This window comes from Hippichthys cyanospilos, chromosome 6, assembly GCF_059441005.1.
Source record: "Hippichthys cyanospilos isolate Australia breed blue-spotted pipefish chromosome 6, RoL_Hcya_1.0, whole genome shotgun sequence".
NCBI lineage: Eukaryota > Metazoa > Chordata > Actinopteri > Syngnathiformes > Syngnathidae > Hippichthys > Hippichthys cyanospilos.
In genome coordinates this window covers 3,189,127-3,206,909 of record NC_142374.1, presented here as the reverse complement: position 1 = coordinate 3,206,909, position 17,783 = coordinate 3,189,127, and the positions used below count along the sequence as shown (strand labels likewise).

The 17,783-nt window shown below is 39.2% G+C and overlaps 1 protein-coding gene across 1 annotated transcript in view; it reads right to left on the bottom strand.

Annotated features, from left to right (window-relative positions):
* Positions 1–5,007: 5,007 nt before the first annotated feature.
* Positions 5,008–17,783, bottom strand: part of LOC148421872 (liprin-beta-2-like) — a 69,649-nt gene continuing 56,873 nt past the window's right edge. The window contains 13 exon segments of the mRNA XM_088416407.1: positions 5,008–5,722; positions 5,833–6,036; positions 8,067–8,255; positions 8,336–8,432; positions 8,434–8,453; positions 9,197–9,319; positions 9,391–9,479; positions 9,561–9,672; positions 11,787–11,937; positions 12,578–12,697; positions 12,826–12,961; positions 15,490–15,522; positions 16,724–16,756. Of these exon segments, the coding sequence (XP_088272533.1) occupies positions 5,645–5,722; positions 5,833–6,036; positions 8,067–8,255; positions 8,336–8,432; positions 8,434–8,453; positions 9,197–9,319; positions 9,391–9,479; positions 9,561–9,672; positions 11,787–11,937; positions 12,578–12,697; positions 12,826–12,961; positions 15,490–15,522; positions 16,724–16,756 (1,385 nt within the window). The 3' untranslated portion in view covers positions 5,008–5,644.

The following is a 17,783-nucleotide window of genomic DNA, read 5'->3' as shown; positions in this document are numbered from 1 at the left end:
TCACAACATGAGGTCCAAAAATACACAAGACATGAATTGCACTTAACAATCTGTGTGAAAAATGTAACCAGTCTCTCTCAAAATGTATTCATGATATTGCTCGACAAGCACACCTACCTAACCTTCACTTTTCAGGAAAGAAGCAAACAAAAAACTGCATGTTTTTTGACGCATTACCAGTGAATCGTCAAAGGCAGCAAGCCATTTTCGACACGTTCCGTTGAGCAATTATTTTGGAAAAAAAAATTATGTACACAATGCTAGCCATTTATGAGTAAAGATTAAATGAGCTAAATTTGAATGTGAGTTTTCTGGCAGCGATTTGCTAAAACCAAATTTGTAACTAATTATAACGTCACTTTGTTTTATTAAACAAAATATATCCTCCTGAGACCAGCCAATTGTTTTGTGTCCACTTTACCTTAGCAAGACAGCACAGTAAATTGCATTCAACCCAGACACAAAACCTCATCAGAAAGGCAAGAATGTTCTCCACTGAGCACACTAAGACTTGGTAGGGAAGCTCAAATAAGTCAAAAGGCATAGATCTAATATACATGTAAAAAGGTACAACTGTCATTGTTTTTCTTTTAATCCGAACTGTTTAAATATATTAGTTTGTTGTAATCTTTCTTATTTTTATTCCTTTATTTTTTCACATTGATCAACTCACCAAATATAAGAGTTTCATTTTGTCCAAAGAATTTTTATTTAGATTGTGTGATTTTGCTCATGCGCCATACTTCAAACATCAGGAACTGGTGCTCCAACTCGGTATCTCGCGGTCATCACAGAATGGACTCGAGAAGGCAAGGCAGAAGTTGACAATTTCAGTAAGAAATAATAAGCCCTGCAGTCCGATAACCTTACTTAACCGTAAGTCATTCAAGTAAGTCATAGTCATTTTTGCTTTTAGCCAAATCTGTCAGCAATCTGCTTCTCAATGATTTTTTGCAAAGTCCCACCTAGCCCTTGGCTAAGCTATATCACAACAAAAAATAGTAGCCTTTGGTGTATGTGTTAATGTGTTTTTTCATAAATTGTCATACTGTATGTTTGCTTGAGATAGCCTTTGTTTTATTTATGACTTTAAAACTTGTGGGTAAATTGCTATCACAAGAAAAGCGGCATTATTTTTTTAAGCACTAGCATTAGTCTAAGCCTAAAGTTGTATGTGTCAAGTGCCCAGAAGTATAAAGAGATGTTCGGTTTCCTTTCCTCATAGTTCTGTCATCCACTGTGCTTTCTCGCTTTGAGTAATAATGGTATTTTTTTGCTTTTTGGGTCAATTGCAGAAAATGATTTTCCTTCATTGATGCATTTCGAAGCATCTTTTGCTTATGGTGTGCTCTCGCACTGACCCTGCCCATGCAGATGAAAATGATTTGAAGTCTGCTTATGACGACAGATGGTATTGGGGCGCCAATCTGCTTTGACCGTGGTGGCTTGTTGCTGTAGAAGCTGTGTGGTTAGGCGAGTCCACGGCACTCAGCGTCACCTGAAGATGCTTCAAACCAGCGCTGTTTGAGACTGCCGAAGCTCCTTCTGCATCTCATCTTGGCTAAGCAGGTACTGGAGGCAAAAGCAAGGCGGGATGGCCTTTAAACATCTAAACAGTTGCCATCTTGAAATAATAATTGACCATTTTTGGTACTTTGTGTGCTGTCAATGTAGTTATTTTAGCATAACATAAATACAATGAGATATGAAATCTGTGTCGAGTTTGAATCAAACAAGTCACAGGTGACAAATTCAAGGTCCAGGGGCGAGATCTTGCCCACCACATCTGGCCTGCAAATGCTGATTTGGCTTCAAAGAACTGATCATAGACCCAAGGCGGCAGCGGGCGCCACACAAATCACCACTATTCATCAATGGGACAGAAGTGGAGAGATTCTTCCACACCTACATCAGCAAGGATGTCACCTAGTCCCAGAACACTCGACACATCATCAAGAAGTCCCAACAGATACTGTACTTTCTGAGGAGATTGAAGAAATTTGGCATGCCAGCAAAGATTCTCAACAACTTCTACAGGCGTACAATCCAAAGTGTTCTCTCCTCGTCAATCACAGTCTGGTATGGCAATTGTACAGCAAAAGACAGGAAGGCTCTCCAGCGTGTGATCAAGACCTCACTGTGCAACTGTGGAACAGCCTTCCCCTCACTGCAAGACATTTACCACACCAGGGTTCTGCGGAGGACACATAACCTCATCAGGGACAATACTCACGCATAACACAACTTGTTTGAACTGCTACCATCAGGCAGACCCTACAGGAGCTTGAGGGCCAGGACTGCCAGGCTGGTAAACAGCTTCTACCCACAGGTCATCCAGATCCTGAACAAATCCCTCACACACTAATCTGCCTCATTACCAATCATTATTGATGTTTAAATGCTGTGAAAAAGGGCCTGCATAGCCCAGTATTGCGTTCGTGTGGGCATGAGGGGTCCAATCACTGAAGGCCTAAATGCGCGGACTGACACTGATTTTATATATACATTGTATATATATATATATATATATATATATATATATATATATATATATATATATATATATATACAGTCGCATGGTTAACCTTGCTCGTGAGTATGGACTTAACCGCTCGGCAATCTTCTAAGGGCAAGACTTTCCTTGCCGGGGGAAGGACCTCGATCGACAACAAAATTGAGAGGCTTCTTCCATTATGGATTAAAGAGAAGGAAATCGCCGGTGATATGTTCTAGTTTGAGAAAAGTTCCGGTTTAAGAAAATAAATCAATAAATTCTGCGGGTTGGTCTCTGCTCCCCTCCGCCTCCACCCAGCTCAAGTCACGTCGCCCCAAAGGTAAATGTCATTTTTCCTTTGTATATGTTATTTAATTTAACTGCACAGTAGATTATGTTACTCATTTTTAATATGTGTATAAAGTCGTGATGTTTTTACCAAAGGTTTTTGCACGCGTTGCACGCATTCACTAATTAACATAGGTTTGGATTGCCCGTCATACGAGCAGTTCGAGTTACGAGCGGATTAAGTTCGTAACACGGGGGCCCACTGTATATATATATATATATATATATATATATATATATATATATATATATATATTTTTTTTTTTTTTTTTTTTTTTTTTTCCTCACAAGAAAATGCAAAATACAAATTAATTGATGCTCACTAAACGGAGCTCGACTTTGCACTACAGTACTGAGGTTTCACATACTGCCAGCATGCATAATAGCTCTGATCATTCTTGCTATTTCCTTTGTGCTTGTTTGGCTTTTTCCTTGTAAAGAAACTTACTGATATGTTGCTGCTTACCGTCATGTTGTTGATGCTTTCAGAAAGTGCTTCAATTTGCAACATGGTTGTAATCCCCATCTGCAACACACACGCACACACATGTGCCGGCACAAACAAACAGTTGAATTATACTGTAATGAACTGTTTATGTATTTATTTGTTTTATTTTCAGGTTTTTCAGGTTGTGCATATATCAGCCTGGTCAGCCAATTTAATGTTGAGGCTTAGCATAGAGGATTAAGAGATGACGTGAGTTGCTGAGGTCAACAATTGTGGGGCAGAGCACTTCATTGAATGATTTTTATGCACATCTGATGTTTTTGACCCTTTTACTCTTCCAATCTGAAGGAGAGCACTTTTCATGCTGAATTACAAAAGCTGAGGCTCTGCATGATACATTCACATATGAAAGCGATACTTGCTGATATTGCTAAAATGCTTAGGAGGGAAAATAATATCTTTTTGCCATGTGAAGTGTAATTGTAAAATAGGGATTTTCAACTCCTTTTCAGGCATTTTGAATTTCCACACCCTCAATTAATGACATATATTATCCTTGTGTCAATGTTAAAAATGTTAGGTATTCTTATGTTTATAGATAAGGATGGTTGATGTGGCAAGTGGGGTGGGGCAAATTGATTTCTCTCCTGGGTGGGGCTTTGCAAAATATAATTGTAATGCACTGGTTTAAAGGGGCGATGCAGATTTATTGATGACGTGAGCAAAAAAAAAAATCAATTTAAAAACCCCAATATAACATACGTACATCAATACAAAGATGCATTACTAATTTCAATAATATGCAAAAACATGTGTTCTATTACATCAACATTTTTATTATTTTTTAATATAATTGACGGTCCAGTAATCTCAAATTATACTGCATAGGTTGCGCCTGCCTAACAGGATGCCGCCATTTTTCTTCTAGATAAAACTACGCCAACGTAGTGTAGCATATGAAATTTATATTTGTAGTATATGAAATCAGTAAATTAGACTGAAACAGTCTTTTATTTTTTAATCTGAAGCTTCAAAGACACGGACCCCGTATTGTGTTACACATACAGCAGACCAAATTCTTCAGCAGGCTTAGTCTGTTATTCAACAGGCTGTACAAAATTCAACACTGAATTTAGAATGACTCCCACGTTCCACTTCAATTCTTGAATTCGAATGGGAGTGGCAGACAGACAACAGGAGGCACAATGTCAATTGAAATTCAAGCAGAAGTAGAATTGAAATTCCAGAAAATTCAAAGGAATTTATGATGCACAAATAGTTGTATTTAACAGTGAAGATTTACACTATACTGTACATGTATTTACTACATGAATTTCAAAAAAATATTATTGTAAGGATCTTATGACAAAACTGCCAAGGACCTGTAAAGTACTTTAATAAATGATTACCACAAACACATTGCTTCATTCTTTTACTTGGAATTGAAAATGTATTGCTAAATTTTCCAATATTAAGGGAATTTATTCTTGGACTGAGTCTATTTTATATTTAGTTTCACTCTCTTAAAAAGTAACCAAAATTCTCAGCTACCCAATGAATCAATTAGAAAAACAACCCTGTGTTTTTTGCCGTCTATAATGTGGCATTGTGTGGAAACAAAGGAATACATTACTTATGTAGCAATTTCAGCAGTAAAAAGTTAGTACTGTACTTTGTTATTAATATTCACTATATTTCCAAGAAAGTAGTCATAAAATCATAGGTATTGGAAGGAATTTTAATGTACGTAATTGACATTTAGAAAGCATTTAAACATTTGAAAAAATAATTTCCTGTGTGATGTTAGAGCCCAAGGGTGAAATAATTAAACACAAGAGTGCGAGTGCTCAGACACACACCCCCACACATAAATGCACATTATTTGTTTATTTCAACCTTTTTTCTAATTTTGACAAATAATGATCTGAGGCATTAATAAATTTAGTATAAAATGTTTACTACTGTAAAATAAGAATACTTTACATACAAACTCAGCTTCTCTGTTTCCAAAGCAATCAATGTTTCATGTTTGGCTCTGCAAGTACATAAATAATAAATACAATTCTCTAACAATGTCACGAGTTCATTTCAAGCGTGTGGTAGAACCGTAATCAAGTTGGAAAATAAGTAGAAATGGTGATCAAGTGAATACACACAAATATATAAACGCATCACAATGGTTAGGCAAACCGCTTAATACTATGAATATGGCCTTTTACATTGTCCGCGGGAAATAAGGCTGAGGTTGGGTTTGTGAGGAACCTGACCGATAATACACAAAGTGCACTAGATCCGTGACAAACAACTGTGATTGGAGGCAGCTTTATTGGACATCACAGAAATGTCTTCACCTATCAAGGCACTGGGTCACACTGATTGGCTGGGTTGAGGAGCACGGGATGGGGGTGGGATGCGGGCTGAGGTACAGAGGGCTGCAAGCAAAGGAAGCAACAGCAGCAGTGATTGGCTGAAGGACAATGTCCACGTTTTGGCATGCATAAGATGATTTGGAGAAATGACATTGTTTGCCCTTGGACCCTACCTGGTGCCTGGAGTGCTCGTGCTCTCTGTCCAGGATGGGGCTTAGGCCTCTCATATTGTTGCTGTAGTGATGCACCTGGGTGCCGTTCACAGGTGAATGGCCCTCAAGAGGCCTGGTTGACTCCACAGGGCAAACGTAGTCGGTGGATTCATCTGGCCGCCTTCTCCGCAAATGTGTCAAGTTAGAGAAGCCCAACTTTTTGGGCTGCAGGGAAAAAAAAGACATAGAATATTTTGCTTGAGAAAAATATATAGTACAGTGATCCCTCGCTTCTTTGCGCCTCTCCTATAGCAACCTCAGTGCAATCCGGATTTTTTTTATTTCATGAAAAAGTCGCTCAGGCGCTCAGACGTCTAACCCGAGTGAAGCAAGTAACTGAGAAAACATGATTACAAAGCAGAGTTTATCCTTGTGTGTGAGTGTCAATTTAATACAACAGGTAAGAAGACCCCAAAGCTTTCTTTCCTCTTTCCTGATGTCTTTCAACCTCTCGCGTGTGATTGACTTAGAGGACTTCCTCTGCAATGACCAAAAAAAAAAAATAGTTGTGCTCTCAACTGACTGGCCAGGCAACCTGTCAATTAGCTCAAGGGGCACTCCTCCAAGACGAGGGCACCAATGAGGAGTGTATTTCAACTTCTTAGGGGAAGTGGGTTACAACTCCTGCCTTCATTGGTCCATCGTCATGCCAAGAGCCAATCACATGTACGATACGGTACGATGTGTCCCTCTTGGGGAAATTTGTCTTGGACTCAGCAGCTGCAGCAAACATGAGAAAAAAACACACTAAGACAGCAAACAATATACACAAACAAAAATTTGCACCTCAGTCTTACACATATCCCATGGACATAAATAGTGCACAAGCAGGCTACCCTGACACATAATAAAAACAAATGCTAACAACATGTAAAAGCATACTAAAACCAAGTAAAAAGATTGCACTGTATGCTAAAAACATGTAAAAAAAACACATGCTAAAAGCCACCGGAATAAATAGAAATGATTGCAAACTATCTATGGCCTATAACAGCATTATTCAGTGGCTTCACAGAGACAGGGAGGAATGAGTTTTTAAAACGGTTGAGTATGCAGTTGGGGTCTTTTAGGAGTGCCGCTTGAGCTTATTGACTGGCCAGTCAGGTGAGAACAGTACTACTTTTTTTTTGTGTGAGTGTCATTGCGGAAGAAATTCTCTGAGTCAATCACACACTAGCGGCTGAAAGAGATGCTGCAAGGAGGACAGAAAGTTTTGGGGTCGTCCTACCTTTTGTAATAAATTAGAATTTCAAGCGTAAACCTGCTTTTTAATGGTCAGCTACTTGTTTGACTCTAGTTAGACGGCCGAACAACCGTGGCTCACTGTGATCCTGACTATGTATGTACAGGCAAGACATGGAAACCAGAAGGCATGACAGTACAGTTACTGTATAAGGTTTAATAATTTAAGATATTAGAAAATATGTGTACTGCAGTAATATTTGTCTTGAATATGTAAAGTACAGAAAAAAAAATCCTTTACCCACCTTCACATGCATGGAAATGGGAGGGGTTAAATGGACTTTCACTTATGTAGCGCTTTTCTACCTCGGGTACTCTAAGCTTCTAGTCATTCGCCTACTGATGACGCAGCATCAGGAGCAATTAGGAGTTCAGTGTCTTGCTCAAGGACATTTCGACACGGTCGGCGGATGGAACACGCAGCCTCTCGGCTGGGAGACGACCACTCTACCACCGAGCTATTTATTTTGATTTTATTTTGCCTTGTACGCTTCCCTTCATTTAGTAATGCTTTCTTGGCACGACCATTAAAATTCACCCAATACTTCCTTCATAGTGGCAGAAAGTGACCCCAGCCACATCGATTCCACATAAAGTACATTATACTGTATCCTATTAAAAATCCATACTTTTTCAACACAGCAGTTGAGGTTATACGGTAAACAAAGTGTAAAGTCATGCAAAGGACAATCACAAGCAGCAGTTGCGTGCGCCTGTTTCGTTACGTCAGTGAACAGGATTGCGGCTGATCCTTGAAGCTGTGAGGAGAAGCAGCAAAGTTCCGGCCTCGCTTTATCATCACACTGCAAATACGCAGAGCTTAAACTGAGCTGACGCAACGAGGACTCACGCAGATAAAGGTGCTTTCCCTCCCACGTATAAGTAGAGAGGAGTGGGTTCCTCTGACATTTATTGTGACGTCGTCTTTCGTCCCTTCCCAGTAATGGTCTCACCTTGACTTTGGCAGTGATGCTGAGCGGCGTGTAGCTCACTGCCTCTGCGTACTCTCTTTTCTCCTGCTGGGCTTGTGCTCCCACCAGGTTGACGAAATTGGTGGTTAAATGACGTCGCAGCAGTGTCTTCTGAGGAGGGATGTTAAGCAGCATGGCCAGCGAGTCCGCATTAAATCGAGGCTCCAGCATCTATTACAAATGCGGCACCGGACGGACACTTAAGTTCATTCCTCAAACTTGGCCACACTTTCACGCGTGAGCATACTCACTATTAGTCCTCCGTGAACCCCGCTGCCTCTTAAGTTTGGGGCGTATTCTGCTAGGTCCACAGATCTCAGCCACTCCATGACTCGATGATTGGACCACCTCACTGGGAGTGAATTGGTTCTGAACCGCACACAAAAACATAAACATAGATATCATGTACTTGAACACCACTCAGTTCTGCATGTGGTTATTAATTCTGTCTCACATGCAAAGGTTATGGGTCTCAATCACAGCTCAGAGCTTTATTTAACTACTAAAATTCAAATACCGAAAACTACCATCCAAGCCTAGTGCCCATTCATTTCTGACGTTAAGGACTTTTTTTTTTTTTTTTTTTTTAAATACATTACAACACAATGATCCGTGCTTGCAATACTATCGCCCACGAGTGATCATCGTTTAATATCTAATCATGAACTTGAATGCGCTCTCTGCACATGCAACATGGTGCATTCTGGTTAGCAGAAGGTGGGCAAATTACATTTTTTTGCTGCTCCGACATTCGTCAGTCGTCCCCTTACTTCATCGTCAGTACGCCATTTTTTTTCACACTAAAAATTGTAATCTGCGGTCCGTCGGCACCTTCCGCTACCCCGCCAACTTCCGTCGCCTCCCCCAGCTTTGGTCACAACCCTCTGGTTGGATTTTAGTAGGCAGTCGGTGCTGACAAAGTGCCCACCTCCGCAGGTTAGTTCCTCAACATCGGTAACTTGCAAACACACAACACCGTTTTGCAAATTTAACATTTTCCCTAATTTTAATGTTGTCAATAATTACATTTTGATTAATTGCCCAGCTTTCATTTCTGACTCATCCATGATTGCTTATTGGAAACAGAATACATATAAATATTTCTTACTGACCTCAGTGCCTGGCCTGCGCTTGAGGCAGTAAGGATTGAACTTGTTTACATGAAGAACATGAATAGCACACTTGATGCTGAGGTGATGCAGCTGGCTGGTCACTTTTAAGAATAACAGGTCATTCTGAGACAAAAAGAGATGGAAAGATCTTCACATGAATATTATGCTGATTATACTGTCTTCATAACACTTACCACAGTAAGGTACTGTAACATCTGCCCATCCACTCTTCCTTCATTAAATTGGTCTTTATATTGCGGAAGGCCGATGTCATCTAGCCAGCCTATGGAACATGACAATTTCATATTAATTTTCATGTCTTATTTTCACAAGGGAAAATAGACCTCGGGTGTTCTGTACATACGATTGACCCAGACATAATCAAGCTCTGCGGATTTCTCGTGCTGCTTGCTATTAAGCGTCTTGATGGCTAAATGGAGTTTCTTCCTGTGCAATGGATTTTTCATTCCCATTTCCTAGAGACAGGAAAAGACGGAATGCATTTAATTTTTTTTGTCAGACCTACATTAACACAATAAAACCTGCACCTGCAAAGGGGGAATTAACACGATCATGATAAAAGAGAGAGAGTAGACGGAGTGTAAGGAGGTGTGAGGAAGATGGCGTGACACCGTTGAAGGCAGAACTAAAGGGCAGGCTGAAAATCAGAGACAGGTGTTACTAAATGTAAAGTGAACAGACAAACGACAACAAGGAAGAGACAGGTACAACTAAAAACAATTAACATGCTATGCAGAAGATGCGTCTGACAGCTAATGAGCTGATAATTCAGAAGACTGGTGATTGTCACTTTTTATTTATTTTGAAGACAAAAGTAAACGGTAGTGTCGTCCTTGGTGGTCCCCTATTACAGCTGGTGCAATCTTACACTGTTGTATCTTGAACTAGGAGTTCATCTTTACTTTCTTTGGAGGCTTTTTTGTTTTTTTTTGAGACCATTTACACAGTGGTGAGCCCTGAGGGCAGCAAGGCCTTTTACATTGGCCTAAACATACAAAAGTAAAATATTCATAAATATTTTTAAAGAAATTATTCTCTCTGTTCCGTTCTCAGACAAATTATATCTGCTTTTTTGCAGTCCTTTCAGATCTATATATTATACTAGAGTTTTTTCAATTTAAAATTTCTCAGGTTACATAAAATCTGCCAGAGCCTTTAAGAATGCTCCAAGTGAATGGACAAAAGCCCGTTCATTTTACAGCACTCTGACCAATCACCTCGCGAGACTGCGACCTCAAAGCCAGCTAGGTACCCCTATGTAGAAATCAACACGTATGTGTCCTCTGATTGGATAAGCTCTCTCGGGAGTCCGAAAGTGTCATAATGGCAGAAAGAGAAGAGATGGAATTGGTTGAAGCTGTACGTAGCACACCATTTTCATGATGGACCTTCCAAACCAAAACTGGACATGGTGAGCATAGGTTGGCCAACCCCTGTGAGAGCTAGTCTGTCCCAGCAGGGAAAAGGTTTTGTCCGTTTTTTTTTTATAGAGACAACTATCAACGTTACCTGTGGCTAACAGCTTCTGAGAAATGCTGCAAACAATATTGCTAGGAATACCTGTTGCTTGCATCTGATCGGTTTGATGATGGGAGTCATACTGGGCTTTTCAAATTGAATTGTTTCATAAAAGCAGTAATGAAACACCAAATATCTGCTGGGCACTTAAAAGTTACAGTACTTTCAAAAATGTTTGGAGGTACCAGCAGAATGCTCATTTTCAGCATTGAAGCATCTTAAAACTTATGCCAGAAAGACGACCGGACAGACGCAGCTTTCAGCACTAGAGGGCTTTTATTTTCAAATTTCAAATAACACTGTTCGGATCAACATTGGAGAGTGCAAACTTTTTTTTGTGTTTTTAACTAGGTTTTTGTCATGTGGAGATGGCTTTACAGTCTTTAGTTTGGACATGTTTGTCAATTATTTGGATTCCATCCAGAAACAACTTTCTCCTATGGAAGCAAATGAGGGAGTTGAGAGAAATTAGAGCAGAGGTGTCAAACTCATTTTTGTCGCGGGCCATTATGTAGCAAGAACTTCCTTCATTGGGCCGATATGTTGAGGAAACCAAGTTAAATTGTCTCATAGTATTATTACTGTACACAACAAATTGATGGCTTAGTTGTTTTGAAATCAGAAGTAAAGCAGCCTAGTTTGTTCATTTATCGTTTACATTACTGTAACAGAACAAACCAAAAAAATCTCAACTTTATTTTTCATTATACACGACAAGCTAAAGTTTTGGAACAGAGTTTAGCAGGGGTCATGGAAACTTACATGATTTGCTTTTGCGGGCCACATAAAATGACGTGGCGGGCCGGATTTGGCCCCCGGGCCTTGAGTTTGACACCTGTGAATTAGAGGAAGCTCTGATTCATGTTTAGGGTGGTGCATATCACGTCACCAAACACTAATTGGACTACTTGTCATCTTTTAACTTTTGCCGGTTTCAAGCTATTTCTGTGACTACATAGGGCTTTTCATTCTTTAACAGATGAGTTTCAACAATTTTGCTTGTCCGTGTGTGTAATGTGCATGTGCGCATTGTGTGGGTGCGCATTTGTACCTTTTCTAGGTCTTGTGGGGTCGCAGACAGTAGAGTTTGACCATTGCTGACCCACTGTTGAGCCATGGTGACATACTGGCCAAGTCCAATGTCCTCAAGCCATTCAATCACTTGCTCTGTGTTCCACTTAGAAAAATGCATCTTCAGTTCTCTGTTATTCAAATTGAAGAAACAAGATTTCATTTGAAAAGTCTACTATTATATGCTCTTAAAGAATGTGTGTCCAAGAATAAAACAGACAAACAGACATACAGTAAATACAGCGGGCTAAGCATTGTGGGAGTGCTTCTTAATGGCCACCAGGATAACACAAACATATACTAATCTTGTAGAAAGTGCCACAAAGTGATTTATTCTATAAGGTAGATATGTTCGCTTTTATTATTTGTGTCTAAAACCTTTGAATGCTGTTGAATACAATTTCCGTCAACGTGACTTCTACCAAGTGGAGCCAATGAGAGGATTTTTTTTTTTAATGGAAATTTGTGAAGGAACACCGTGGCCAACTGTGCTCTCACTGTCAAGGTGATCATGTACAGAAAAGTCTCATTATGGCCATTTAAGTGCAGTGATAACTCTTTTGGATAAGATCAGCTGGAGCCTATGGTAGAATTACTGTATAGAAGTGGTGAGAGAAAATTGAGGAAAACATGTCTGAGGAAGTTAAAACTAGCGAGGATAAACAGCTCACGCTTGACCATTGATTTTTTTTTTTTTTTAAAGGGCAAGTCTTACAACATTGTCACAAAAAATAAAATCTATTTGAAGATAGAAGTGAGTGTCTTTCCTACCGTATGTTCCCTGAACGTGCCTGTCTTGGTCCAGTTGCTGTTCTGGGCCCTCCCCTCTTAAAATCGCCAAGCTCAGGGTCATGTATCTGAACTGGACTACCCGACTGACTACGACGAATCCTGCAAAGAGCAAAACCGCCCCCCAAAAAAATAACGAAATTCACATGATGAGAAAGCTAAGGAAATCAAAGCCATCTTGTAAAAAAAAAAAAAAAGTGGTAGAATTCTGTTTCACTATTATTACTTACAACCCCCAGAGTTTCTTGATGCCTCTTTGACTTTTCCTGTTTTCAGGAGAGATAGGAGAGTGCTGTCCAGAGTCCATTCCAGAGGACAGAAGGGACTGGTCTGACAATATACACTCTTCTAACTGCTCTGAACCTTCTAAAAGACAAAAGCCAACAACAGGAACATTAATTCTGCTGTGTGATTTATGTCACTTCACATGCACCAGTGCCTCCTTTGAGTGGTTTGTTCTTTACCTGAATACTATAATCTGCACACAGTATTCACTTGAGAGATTTTTGCAATATATATATATATATATATATATATATATATATATATATACAGTGGGCCCCGGGGTTACGAACTTAATCCGTTCAGCGGCTACGCTCGTATCTCGAATTGCTCGTATAGCGGGCAATCCAAACCCATGTTAATTCGTGAATGCGTGCAACGCGCCGAAGCCATAGGTAAAAACGACACACTGTATACATATAAATTTGAGTGACATAATCTACTGCACACTTGCGTTATATAATAAATACAATGGATAAATAGCTTTTACCTTTGAAATGACGAGACTTGAGCTGGATGTAAGCAGAGGGAGGCAGAGTCCAATGCTCAAAGTTAACACCGTGATAGATATGCTATTGGTCTTACAGTGTTACAGTAACTCTTTCAGTCAGGGTGCAAATCACGCAGATACTAAAACATCATCCTCTTATTTCTTTCTTTACCGCTGCTAGTAATTTTAGAAGCTATGTCTAACAGATAAAGTTTGCAAAGTCTTCACAACATTCCGTTTTTCACTAATTTTCTCTCCTTCCTTCCATCCTGTCCCATCAAGCTAGATAAAGGCGTTCGGCCAATAGCATATCGGCATTTCTGTGATTGACGTGTGACGCCGGCCAATAGCATCTCCGTGAGTGAGACCGGGTGACCTTAATCGACCAATAGCATATTCGCATCTCCGTGACTGACTGATAATTATTCGCACTTTTTTTTTAAACGGTTGGAATGTATTGACAATTAATTAAAAAAAAAACACACATTTAAACCAATGACAATTCTTTGTCCTGCAATCGGCACATTTAATTTCATGTCAGCTGTTTTTCCCTTTAGCTGTACAAACACTACACTTAAATGGTAATATATTTAGACACCGTGAGTGAGACAGTCAGTGTGACGTTGTAAGACCAATAGCGTTCACATTACTGCCACAAGTATCTACTGATGATTGATGATGTCGCTACTGTTGATTTTATTGACGCAATTAAACGAGAACATTTCTACATACTCAATGGCCGGCATGTCGAATTGCTCGTAAGGCGAGAGGTTTGTTCGTAAGCGGAGGACAAAAATCTCTCTGATCCACGCTCGTAAGGCGAATTGTTCGTAAATCAGGGTGCTCGTAAGCCGGGGGCCGACTGTATATATATATATATATATATATATATATATATATATATATATATATAGTCATTGTGTCGCTGTGACCTGCCTTGCTCTGCATCTTCCTATCTGTTCATACTCTGGCGCACATCATCTATTTGGAACCAGTTAAGGCCGTAAGGCCACACAGTCACATTAGCTAAGCAGAGTCCTTCTCCTTGTGAGTGGGCAGCCAAGGCAGAATAGGACGAGGAACCATTTTTATGGAACAGGAGACCATCTTCTGGCTTAGTCGCCACAGCTGTGTATCCATCTTTGTGGCATACAGTAAATAGTTGAACAGATATAATGCAGTCTTCTGGAAATTACTATATGCACAGTGAGCATTAAAGATCAAAGAACAAGGCAAATGCTCCCGGGAAATCTTTACACTGAACGTCAGGCGTTTCCAAACTGGGTCCACGAGGGCCGGACCAAGGATATTACATGTCATCCAAACATTGATGAATAATCCAAAGCTAATTGTTAGTTCCATGGTTTCTTTCTTCAAAAAATGTATCTCTACTTTTAGTTTAATCCTTTCATTCATGCATTATGTATAATCGTTTAGTTACACGAGTGCATGACCTTTCCAGTCCCACCAGCAAAGAGAATTGAGAGTTGGATAAAAGATTAAAAAAAAATAATATAAGTTTTGAAATGCCCTTAATCATGTGCTAAAAAAATGTTATGATTGCTTCTCAAAGTCATCATTTTCTTGACACTGATGACACGTTTAGATTACTTTTATGAATAAATTTTAAGAGAAGATATTGTAGATTTTAAAGGGATTTAAATGTAGAAGAGAAATATATCCATTTGGATTTTGGAGACATAAATGAGATTTTGTGAATACGCATCACCTATATAACATTTTGGAAGTCATCCATCGATTTCATATCACTTGTTTTGTTCGGGGTAGCTAGACAACATCCTGGCTGAGTGTGGGCCATCCTGAGCCTACACTCTCATTTGGTTACCATTCAATTGCAGCACTCGTTGCAACAGACAACTATTCACACAAAGGACATGCACAACTACAGTCAATGAGCAAGAATCGTTCCCACTTTGGCAACACAAACCTCTGCAATACTATGGACTCTTTTAGCAGTCATATCAACAACATGCACAAGCCACCGACTAAAAGATGGCGACAAAAGTACACACTTGCTAGTTGATGATGAAATGAACAGCAAGGCTTATGTGTATGTTTCTTTGAGTAATAATGGTACACAGATTAGTTATGCAATACCCACCCGTATAATAAAGATCATACTTTCCTGGAGATCCTTTGCCAGGTTAATAAAAAGTGATAAGAGAAGTGAGAAGTTAAAAAGTGACATTATTCACCTGCATATACTGTGGAAAAAAAAAATCATCAAGCCTTATGTTGGGGCAATGCTGCTAACTTGATAGACAGAGTTTGTGTTTGTTCAACAGACACTGCAATATTTCACGGTGCACAAGTCTTTGTCTACCACAGGGACGTTCATGTGAGAACGGGACAATCTAAAATAAAGAAGCCACACCTGCAGCAACGAAGCAGTGTTTGCTCTTAATTTGACTGTTTCAACATCTTCACAGCCGAAAACATGAGTACCACAAGGGAGGCGCTGGAATATACTTTAATAATGATCCTACTGATTCATAAATGGTGTTTAAGGCTAGCTAGCATTTATGCTACTTTTTATTTTTCACACCAAGGCTAGGTTCACACTTCAGGGCTTAATGCTCAATTCTGATTTTTATTTATTTTTTTGTGAAATTCGATTTTTTTTGTGAAGTCATTCACATTTTTAAATAAATTCGACCTGTAGGTGACTTGAGCTTGAATGTTAAACAGCCCCAAACTGTCCTGAATGCGCATTGAGGACATCATGATGTCATAGCCGTGCTTAGCATATCTATAGCGGAGCCAGAAAATGTTCAATTACCGGTAGTTCAATTTAAGGAGTAAATTAAAGACGGGAAAGGTGAGTTGTTTTGTCAAGGCATTTTGTGCAGTGCAAGCAACGTCTCTCTTGCTTGCTCCGAGCAATGTGGAAATGTGAATGACCTCACCAAAAAAAAAAAAAAAAAAATCAGACTTGAGCATTAAGCCCTGCAGTGTGAACCTCGCCTCACACAAAGATAATGTCACATGAGGTACAGAGAGCGAGTGTGATGTCAGGTTGCATGCTTGTTTGTTTACTTCGGATGCTTAATCTAAAATGAAGCACACACATCTTTAAAGGATGGAGCACGCATTCCCTCTGTCTTTTGAGCTAAGCCCTGTTGAAAGAGTGGTATTTTCTGTAATGAACCTCCTGACATTGTTGCTCAGGCTAAATCGTTTGCCATCAAAGTTTATGAAATTAATAACAACATCTGCCTCTGAACTGTGAGTACATCTTTTCCACAAATCACAGATACAACATAAACAGGATTTTGCTTGATAAATATAAGTGTTACTTCATTTAAAAAAAGAATTTCTGGTATAGCATACAGTACCTAAAACTGGAGCACTGGCACTCCTGTAGCGGACTGTAGCCAGATAAACAAGGAAAAGTAAAAATCCAATAGTAAAGCAGGCAGGAAATGAGAAAAAGCACAAGAGGAAAGCAGTTAAACAAATTTAGTGGTTCAGTCAGAGATGACCTACAATCACACCTAGGCAGAGTGTAATTTTACCACTTGATTTACTATTGTTTGCTTGATGTGTAGTTGACAAAAGCTTAATATCAGAAATAGGTCACTTAAAAATACAATTACTGTATTTTTTGGACTACAAGCCACAACTTTTTCTCATGATTTGAGCCCTGTGGTTTATAGTCCAGTGCGGCTAATGTGCAGGTTTTTTTTTTTTGCGTGTATCAATGTGTCTTTTTGTGGAACAACTATGAAATAGAGCTGAAAATATGTGAATCCATATAAAAAAGTTTTAAAAATATATTTAAAAAAATTAAATTTTGTATAGAATGAATAAGATCTTTAAATTTATTTATTTTTTAATTATTAATTGTGGTTTGATATATACTGTATGTTATTGTAAAAAAATGTGAAAAAAATACACACACACACACACACACACACTGTGCCCTCATTTGCCAGCGTTTTTTTTTTTTCTGGGCGGGGCATACTTTCAAATCAAGGTGCAGCCCTCCGGCGCATCGTTTTTTTGACATCAAAATATTAATCATCATCCATCAACTTTTTTTCTTCAACAAAATGACTACTTACGAACATTTTTGATTACTTCTTCCACCATGTTTGTTTTGATGTCAACTGAGTCCCTCTCACCCAGACTGCTCAATGCTGCTCAAGCCACGTATTGCACGTAAGATATAAATGATCAAGTTGAAAACCACATCGTCACGACTAGCTTCTGGAAAGTAATTTCAAAATAAAATATTCCCTATGTCGTTTGTCTCATACATTACATGATGTCCAATGTTTTATCTTGAAGCATTGTCTGGATTCCGCTCCAACCAGCCCGGTCACCAGACACATTTCACTAGGGCACATGCTGCAGTATTGATATGCCGTGCTCAATTAAAATGTTCATTAATAA